At 41.8% G+C, this 10296-nt stretch overlaps 1 protein-coding gene across 1 annotated transcript in view; it reads left to right on the top strand.

Moving 5' to 3' along the window:
- Positions 1-7667: 7667 nt before the first annotated feature.
- Positions 7668-10296, top strand: part of ACSM4 (acyl-CoA synthetase medium-chain family member 4) — a 22539-nt gene continuing 19910 nt past the window's right edge. The window contains exons 1-2 of the mRNA XM_010837412.1: positions 7668-7868; positions 9809-10019. Of these exons, the coding sequence (XP_010835714.1) occupies positions 7668-7868; positions 9809-10019 (412 nt within the window). The remainder of the gene's footprint in view (positions 7869-9808; positions 10020-10296) is intronic.

Genomic DNA, 10296 nt, shown 5'->3' on the forward strand with positions numbered 1-10296 from the left:
AGACAGGCTATGGTTTTTCCAGTGGTCATGTATGGATGTGAGAGTTGGACTGTGAAGAAGGCTGAGTGCTGAAGAATTGATGCTTTTGAACTGTGGTGTTGGAGAAGACTCTTGAGAGTCCCTTGGACTGCAAGGAGATCCAACCAGTCCACTCTGAAGGAGATCAGCCCTGGGATCTCTTTGGAAGGAATGATGCTAAAGCTGAAACTCCAGTACTTTGGCCACCTCATGCGAAGAGTTGACTCATTGGAAAAGACTCTGATGCTGAGAGGGATTGGGGGCAGGAGGAGTAGGGGACAACAGAGGATGAGATGGCTGGATGGCATCACTGACTCGATGGACGTGAGTCCGAGTGAACTCCGGGAGGTGGTGATGGACAGGGAGGCCTGGCGTGCTGCGATTCATGGGGTCGCAAAGAGTCGGACATGACTGAGGGACTGAACTGAACTGAATTGAAGCACAGCCTAAACCCAAGGGGAGGGAAGTTAAGCTCCACTTCCTTCATGTGGCACCTACATAAATTATTCAGAATACTTTTGCCCCATTTATTTATTGAATCTTTTTTTTAACAAATATACTCACAGCTATTTTCTTTTTCCTCAGCAACTTTTTAAAGATTGAATTGGATAGTATTTGGAGATATTAAATGAGGTTGTTTTCAGTTCCAAAATGTGTTCGAAACCCTTATCAGCATCAGTAATATTGAAAACAGGTTTTCAACTGAAGAGCCAGGGTTTTATAAATCATTGTGCATTTTTTGATAATTCATTGTGGGGGGTGTGTGTGTGTGTCCAGGAGCTTAATTATGCATATGAAAAACTAAAGACTTAATAACTCAGAACATAGGGTGGGAAAAGATGGCAAGATTGTGTAAATATCTTTATTCTTGCTCTGAAGAAGATAAAGGTTAACTAGAGGGTGGGCAGTGTTCCTGCCCACGAAAAGACTCTCTACCCAGGGACAGAACACCACACACACACACACACACACACACACACACATTCCAATAGTGCACGTTAAGTCTGAGGGAGCCACAGCCTGAGGGGTCTTATGACCCATTTCTGGAGAGAAGCCCACAAAGCTGTACATCTCCGTATAGAAGTGTGCCCCCACATATACAGATGCGTAAAAAGGAAATGATGTGTGGAAGAGAAGACCTACCTGCCCCTAGCACCCCAACATGACATCGAAGAGCATCTAGAAGTGTTCTGAGAGGGGTGCTGAGAGGAGGTGGAAGGCTTGCAGGCAGGACTATAAAGAGGACCTTTCAACTCTGGTAGCTATAGAGCAAAGAATGATGGGGACAGTTCACAGTGGCTGAAGCAGAAGGGTGCAAGCATTAAAGATCAGTGAGGGTTGCACCTTTCGGCAGGAGTACCATGGATGCTGTCAATAACCATGGACCAGATTCTGGTCTTTGATTCCAGGATGACACATTAGCCCTCTGAATTCTACACTGCACCCTGGGAGATGGAAGGGAAGGTCAGTATGTTGACTGAATTTTAGCTTTAAACTGGACCAAAAAAAGTTTTTTATTGGAGGATAGTTAATTCACAACATTGTGTTAGTCTCTGCTGTACAGCAAAATGAATCTGTTTTCCCATACAGACCATTACAGGGTATGTACATAACTCACCTTTTCCATATCGTCACCCACCATTCCCTAAGAGAAAGCTTTGCTTTACAAACTTGTCTATTTATCATCCCCCGACTAGGCCTGCTCATTATTACCTCCATGTCTTTCTCCATGTTGTATTCTCCTTCTGATCACCAAAAGCTCTCTTTTCTACATATAGTCTTGCCATCCTCCAAAGCCCAGTTCAAGACTCACCTCTTCTAAGAAGCTGTTCAGGCAGTTCAGCCTGCAGTGAGCTATATTATATCAGAGCTCCCACGGGGAGATGGAATAAGCAAAGGAGAAGGATGCCTCTTCCTAATGAGCATTGTCTTTGTTTACCCCTAGCTATTTGCCAGGTGCTGCCTTCCCCTTATAAGGACACTTGTGCTCATCTAGGTAATCTGGATAATTTCCCCATCTCAAGATCCTTAACTTAATCACATCTGCAAAGTCCCTTTTGCCACTTAAATAACATATTCACCTATTCTCAGGGAGAGGCTTTATTCAGTCTACCACAATGGAGTTCATTTATTAAAGGAGTTCATTTATTAAACAACTAAGGTTCATGTCTGAGCCCAAAAGATATGCTGCCTTCTGGATATCACGTGAGGTACCAAAGAACACAAAGTGAAAAATGCCACTGTCAGGTCACTGTCACCACCATCGCCACCAAGAAGCAACATTTAGGCACAGACTTCATGCAATCCAATCCTTGTTAACTATAACTGACATTCAAAAAGGCACAGGCAGGCAGAGTTTACATTCAAACTATCGATGACATTGTCTCAATGATTTCTAGTGAGGTAACATCAGGACCGGAGAAGGCGATGGCACCCCACTCCAGTATTCTTGCCTGGAAAATCCCATGGACTGAGGAGCCTGGTAGGCTGCAGTCCAGGGGGTCGCGAAGAGGCAGACACGACTGAGCAACTTGACTTCCACTTTTCACTTTCCTGCATTGGAGAAGGCAATGGCAACCCACTCCAGTGTTCTTGCCTGGACAATTCCAGGGACGGCAAAGCCTGGTGGGCTGCCATCTCTGGGATCACACAGAGTCGGACACTACTGAAGCGACTTAGCAGCAGCAGCAGCAGCAGCAGTAACATTAGGACAGGCAGCTAGTCCTGTAGTAGCACACAGTCAGTGCTCAATGAAAGTCAAGAGTTGGAGGATTTCTCATAATCTCCTCTAATTAGTTAGTTGAGAGTTCCAGTATGATTTCTCTAGCTCTCCTTGGGTAAGTTTGCCAGGCCAGATCCATTATGCCCAAATACTCCTGGTTTATTCAATAGTCATGTCAAGAAGTCCTGATAATATAGTCCACTTGAGTAGTGTGAATCTTGATATTGTCAGTTCAATGGATGATGATAATCTTTTAAGTGGGCTTCCCCCCAGTAGCTGAACTGGTAAAGAATCCTCCTTCAATGCGGGAGACCTTGGTTGGATTCCTGGGTCAGGAAGATCCCCTGGAAAAGGGAACGGCTTCTCCAGTACTCTGGCCTGGAGAATTCCATGGCCAGTATATTCCTTGAGGCCGTAAAGAGTCAGACATGACTGAGCAGCTTTCACTTTTCACTTTCAATCTAAGTAGTAGAGTTAAGTCATTGTTTGGCACTGAACCATGAGAGGAGGTTGCTCTTGTATTTCCTCCCTCCTCCGCAAACTGTGTCTTATAAGTCACTATCCCTTTAACCACAGGTTATTCAGAGAAATAAGAACTCTCCTCCCAGGGGATTGTGATCCTCCCAGCTGCACACCAGAGACTTGGGGCTACAATGGCGTAGATACCACCAAGAGAAAAGAAAGAAGAAAGCAAATTTCTGGCAGATACAGTGTGGTGTCTTTGTGAAGGAGCTGAAGGCCTTTCTGGATCAATAATATCATTTTCTGGTAAGGAGAGAAATGCATGTGGTATCATGAAAGTCACTTTAGTAAATGAGAAGTTGTGAAAGTGTATTTAAATCCATAGAAAGCTCTAAAAGTCACATTGTCTTGTCTTAACTGAATTGCTGCAGACCCTGGATAAGAATGTCTCTTTGACAGAAAAATGGGCTGTTCTTCTATTTAGTGAAGTTTAGTAGAAACATTACAAAGATCTGTGATAGTATTTCCTTTCATTGGCTTTAGAGACAAGTGCAAGCTGCTTACTAGATGAATGGCTTTTGGTAAACTGCTCACCTCTCAGTGCCTCAGACATCTTATATGTAAAGTAAACTGCCTGCCTTATAGGTCTGTTGAGAAAATTAAACAAGTTATTGGATGGAAATACCTAACACAGTGCTCAATACATGTTTTTTACTATTCATTTCCCCTAACACATTGCTAATAACTGAGACTTCAAAAATCACCTAGTTCAACTCTCACTTTTACAGATATCCTTCTGCAGATATTTTGTTAAACACATTTACATACAGGTTTCTACAGAGATAATGTCTTGATCCAAAACAGTCAATAATTCCTCAGATTTGGTCCTGGAGTCATATTAACTTTCCACAGAATACAAAGTCAGAAAAAGGGTCTCTTCAATGCAAAACTGGCAGCTCTTCAGAGTTTTGTGGTCTTCTTAAAGAGAACCTTTAAGAGAATCAAAAGCAGACAACAGAGATAGAAAGAAAATTATTGGCAAAAATATTTTAAGGTCAATTAAGAAATCCTACTCTATATATGTTGACTTGTCTTTGTCAGTAATGATCATGTTTGCATATGTAAAGCCATTTCACTGTTTACTCACATAACATAGGGAATGCTGAAATATATATTCAGATCCAATCTTTTTATGACATGGTTTTAGATTTGTTGATATGTTAATTTGATGATTTATTAAGACATGGAAAATTTGCCCATAGAGATATGGAAAATAAAATAATTCATGAAAAATTACTTTTCAGTTTGGAGAAGATGGAGAGGAAATTTGCATTAAAAATATTCACTATATTTTCTGGACTATTTTCTGTGGGAAGCAAGAATACTCCTGGTGTCCCATATCTTAAGCGTCTTTCCAATACATCATTAAAATGGAACCAAGAAAGGTCAAAATGATGTATTAATAAATGAAGGCCAGAATGCTTCAGGTGGATCGGGGCTCATTTTAGCCCCAAGAGCCTGTCAGGGCATTAAAGGAGGCAGAAATAGGATAAGGCACCAAGATGCTGGTGGCTCCACCCAATACTTTTCTAGGGTTTTTGTACATCAAGCAATTAAAGGTTTCTGCCAGAAATAGTTCTGGGGTTTGATTTTGTTTAATGTGCAACATCTATTGAGTCCTAGTCATTTGCACTATCCTAAGGCACTCACTTGAACCCCACAACTAGCCAATGAAGAAGGTACAATTATTACTCTCATTGCACAGTTAAAATGAGACTTAGAAGTATTAAACACCTTGACAAGGTCATCCAGAGAGGCAAGTGCGGATGCACGGTAGTGTGTGGTACGTGTGTGTGTATATGTGTAGTATATGTGCCTGTGCACATGCATGTGTGCGTGTGCGTATCTAGGAGGGGGATGGGTTCTCACTTTCAGCAGAAAGATCCTTCTCCTTTCTACCTGGACATAATAAAGAGTTTTTAACATCAATGATATTACCACACTTAATTTTGTGTAACTATGGCTAAATTGGGCTTCCCTGGTGGCTCAGATGCTAAAGAATCTGCCTGCCAAGCCAGAAACCTGGGCTTCCCTGGGTCGGGAAGATCCCCTGGAGGAGGGCATAGCAACCCACTCCAGTATTTTTGCCTGGAGAATCCCATGGACAGAGAAGCCTGGCAGGCTACAGTCCATAGAGTTGCAAAGAGTTGAACATGACTGAAGCGACAGCATGCATGGATGCATGGTTAAATTATGCTGATCTTTTCTTATAAGTTTTCATACTTTCATACATAAAACTATAAATATTAGTCAAAAAAGAAGTAAACATGATCACTTTGTTGTTGTTCAGTCCCCCATTCATGTCCAACTCTTTCCAACCCCATGGACTGCAGCACACCAGACTTCCCTGTCCTTCACCATCTCCCAGAGCTTGCTCAAAGTCATGTCCATTGAGTCGGTGATGCCATCCAATTATCTTGTCTTCTGTCGTCTCTTTCTCCTCCTGCCTTCTATCCTTCCCAGCATCAGGGTCTTTTCCAATGAGTCAGCTCTTCCCATCAGGTGGCCAAAGTATTGGAGTTTCAGCATCAGTCCTTCTGATGAATATTCAGGGTTGATTTGTTTTAGGATTGACTGGGTTTGATTTCCTTGCAGTCCAGGGGACTCTCAAGGGTCTTCTCCAACACTACAATTGGAAAGCATCAATTCTTTGGTGCTCAGGCTTCTTTATGGTCCAACTTTTACATTCATACATCACTACTGGAAAAATCATAGCTTTGACTAGACAGACCTTTGTTGACAATGTAATGTCTCTGCTTTTTAGCACACTGTCTAGGTTTGTCATAGCTTTTCTTCCAAGGAGCAAGTACCATTTAATTTCATGGCTGCAGTCACCATCCGCAGTGATTTTGCAGCCCAAGAAAATAAAGTCTTTCACTGTTTCCATTGTTTCCCCATCTATATGCCGTGAAGTAATGGTACTGGATGCCATGATCTTAGTTTTTGAATGTTGAATTTTAAGCCAACTTTTTCACTGTCCTCTTTCACCTTCATCAAAGGCTCTTTAGTTCCTATTTGCTTTCTACCATAGGGTGGTGTCATCTGCATATCTGAGGTTATTGATATTTCTTCTGGCAATCTTGATTCCAGCTTGAGCTTCATCCAGCTCAGCATTTTGCATGATGTATTCTGCATATAAGTTAAATAAACAATATACAGCCTTGATGCACTCCTTTCCCAATTTTGAACCAGTCTATTATTCCATGTCCAGTTCTGATTGTTGCTTCTTGACCTGCATACAGGTTTCTCGGGAGGCAGGTAAGGTGGTTGGCACTCCAATCTCTATTACTGAAGATAGCTGTATGAGACATGTTAAGTGCTAAGGGTGCAAAGCATAACCTCTACTCACATCAAGATAGGTTAGGAGACAAGGCACATATGTTAAAAACAAGAGTTAATGACACAAGGTAGACAACTGTTGCATGAATAGTATAGATGCATGTTATGGAAATTCAAAGGAAATAAATCAGAGAATTAGGGAAAAAAATGTTAGAATACAGATGGCAGTACAGAAAGGGAAGAAGGTTACTTTACCAATGTCATAAAGCTAGTCTTGAAAGAGTTGAGAGTAAATCACAAGTTTCCTGATTCATGTTGTAAGACTGTTTCATGGAACTATGCTAATGAAAATGATCTTAACAATAGCATTAGTTAACACTTTGAAGACACTTTTTACATGCTGGGCATTTTACAGACATTATCTTATTAAATTCTCATAATAACCCTAGGACAGAGGTGCTGTATTTTTCGCCATTTCACACATGAGGAAATTGAGGTGTAAGAAAGATAATTTTCCTAAAGCCCTACAGCCAGAAAATGACTGATCCAGTACTTACACCAAGGTGTCTAAAGAGCTATAATGAAGGCAGGAAGCATGGCCCAGAAACCAGGGGAATGACAGGTCAAATCTAAGTGGTGGGAACAGACATTTATGAAAAGTGAGTGGGCTGCTTTACTGGAAGAGGAAATTCGAGAGAGGACTTAGCAAATAGAGTTAGAACAGAGTATGAGGCAGAGAGAAGGAGGTTGTGAATGTCAATCCAGGCAGCAAATATTCTGTTTGTCTATCATGTGTTTGGGAAGAAGGTAGGAACAGAAGATAGGAGCTTGACAACTCTATAGTTGTGGGCTGTTGTTGTTGCTGTTATTTTTAAGATTAACCTGGTCACAAAGAGAATGAAGAGCAAGAGTCTAGTAGTAGAGGGCTGATGAGGGCGAAATCCTCAGCTCTAAAGAAGGATGGGGTGTTTTCAGGTGTTTTCCAAACTCCTGAGGGTACACAGCTACAGGTCCGCTTCCCAGTCTCACCACAGAGCATGGGAAGAGACTAACACTCCTCACCAATCTTTCCCCACAGACTGCAATATTTCCACATCCGCACAAGCTAACAAAGCCCTTTGGAACCATGAAGATTTTTTTCCGCTACCAGACATTCAGATTCATCTGGCTCACAAAGCCAATTGGCCGGCGCTTTCACAAAAGTCACCAGCTGGGAGCGCCTCTGACTCTCGCGGACTTTGAAGCCATAAATCGCTGTGAGAGATCATTGCCTAAGAACTTTAACTTTGCTGGGGACGTGCTGGACCAGTGGTCCCAAAAAGAGAAGGTATAAGATGACGGGCCTCCTGTAAATGCTTGGTGTCTACCTGTCTCTCAGCCTTCCATTTCCTTGTTCTGTGGCCATTTTTAATTCCATTTTTTCATACCTCTTGGTTTCCTTTGTTTTCCAATTGCCCTTCTCTCTCTCCAGGGAAGAACTTTGCCCCTCAACTACATATGGCTGTCTTCATCCCCAGCCCCCCTCATCATGGTTACTCAAAGAATTATGCCTCTTTCCCCTCATTTTCCCCAAGTCGAACATAGCAGCTCTTTGTTCTCCAATTCTTCTGTTTGGTCTGGTCACAAAAAAACAGTAACTTGAGCTTTGGTTTTATGAATAGTCATTGGTGCAGAAGCAGAGGTTGAAAAGGAAAAAGCAATATGTTTTATGAAGTGTTTAGTGTATCCCCAGGTCAAGGTCCCTGTATACTGACCCCCACCCCCAGCCAGGCACTAAGCTGAACACTTTACTTATCAGTGCTTACCAAAGTGCACTGCGAGGGCCCGTGCTTCAGAATATATGCTACATGTACAAGGTACTGAATATGTGGAGTTAATTCTTCCTAGTAAATAGAATGGACAATCTTCCTTCAAATCTATTGTCTTTAGCAGCTCGCTTATATTTGACACACTCACTTTTGAACAGAGAGCACAGATAGAAGATGAAAATCTCTAGATAAAATGTAGGGACATATTTTGTTTTCAGTATACATATTTATTTTTCAGTAACCCATTTTTAGCAAGTTGTACTGATTTTCCCATTATGGTGGTATTAATAATTAAACATATTTTCCTTCTTAAGTAAAGTATTCAAGTGAAAATGAGTCAACAGTGTAAAGAAGAATACAAAGAACAATAGCACAAGTGTAGACAGATCTGGAAAAATAGTGATACTCAAATGACTAACGATTGAGAAATACAGATCTGTATTATTTCATCAAATCCCCATCACCACCCTGCAGATAAGGGGGCTGCAGATAAGGAACTTAACCTCACAGAAGTTAAGCTACTTATCCAAGTTCACCAGTTCAAAGGTAAATTAACCAGCTTCTGATTTTATAGAGCTTTAATCCATTGGATAGGGATGCCTTTATGATATCACAAAGTTTAATGGAATAAATGGGAACGTACATACAAAGCTGCAGGAACACAGAGAAGTCAGGAGAAGAAGTGGGAGCTAAGAAAGACTTGACCAAAGAAGTGAAATGAGAACTGAGCTTCCAAGTGTTTTCCAACTAGGGAAGGTAAAGGGAGCATTCCAGATAGGGGAAAAAAAGGAGAGTAATATCTCCCCCAAGTAATACATAAAGCAAAAAGATTTTACAGTACAGACTTCTAGAATCACTATAAGACATTTGCTCCAGAAACCAATCAAGCTCCTTCCACAAAGGCCCTCCATCTTGTTCTCGGTTACCTATGAAAGCCATAGCTTTCTCTTTACCAAAAGAGGGTAAAAAATGATAAGTTCCTAATCAGTCTTGGTCCATTCATTTTGGCTTTTGGTTGGAAGAGACTCTAACTTAAACAAGAAAGAAATTTATCAAAGGGATGTGGGGGAGGTCACAAAATTGGGTTGGAAGCTAGAGTTTTCACAAAGACAGGAAGCAGGACAGATGTATAAGCACCAAGAGCCAATAGACGGATTTCGCTCCAACCATTTTCTATCTTTTTGTTCTTCTCAGAAAACTCAATCAGGGACAGAAGGTGTGATTGGCCCAACTTGGTTCACAGGCCCACATGCTGATCAGGGAAGGACGGGCACCCTGATGGGTTGTCTCAACAAGGCGGTATTTGATAGAATAGTGGCTCCCCCACAGACAAACTGGTTCTGTTACTGGGCTCCACCAGCACAAATGCTGAGGGAAAGATACCAAATATGTCCCATCTATTTGATGACCACTCATTCACGCCTTCTCCCCTCTTTCCCATGTGCCTATGCATACCTAGACAGGAGAGAGACCAGCCAACCCAGCCCTGTGGTGGGTGAATGGCAAAGGGGATGAGGTGAAATGGAGCTTTGGAGAACTGGGCTCCTTGTCCCGAAAGGCTGCCAATGTGCTCACCAAGCCCTGTGGTTTAGAGAGAGGAGACCGAGTGGCCGTGATTCTTCCCCGAATCCCAGAATGGTGGCTTATAAACGTGGCTTGTATGAGAACAGGTCAGTGCCAATATTTAATATTTCTAAATCATGCAGAAACAGAAAAAGACTGAAAGTAGAGGTTTTTCTGAATTGTTAGTCCTGACTGAAGTTATGCTTACAAAGAACAGAAAAACTGGGTTGAAATTAGAAGCAGTCATGATGCAATAATAAAACACTGCCTCAAGAGGTAAGTATTATTGATGTGATGCCCATTTTGTGAGAAAGGAAACTGATGTTCAGAAAGGTTAAGTTTGCCCAGAGTCACACAGCTAGAAAGCTATGCAGTTGGAGCTTA

This window comes from Bison bison, unplaced genomic scaffold, assembly GCF_000754665.1.
Source record: "Bison bison bison isolate TAMUID 2011002044 unplaced genomic scaffold, Bison_UMD1.0 scf7180017864072, whole genome shotgun sequence".
Taxonomy (NCBI): domain Eukaryota; kingdom Metazoa; phylum Chordata; class Mammalia; order Artiodactyla; family Bovidae; genus Bison; species Bison bison.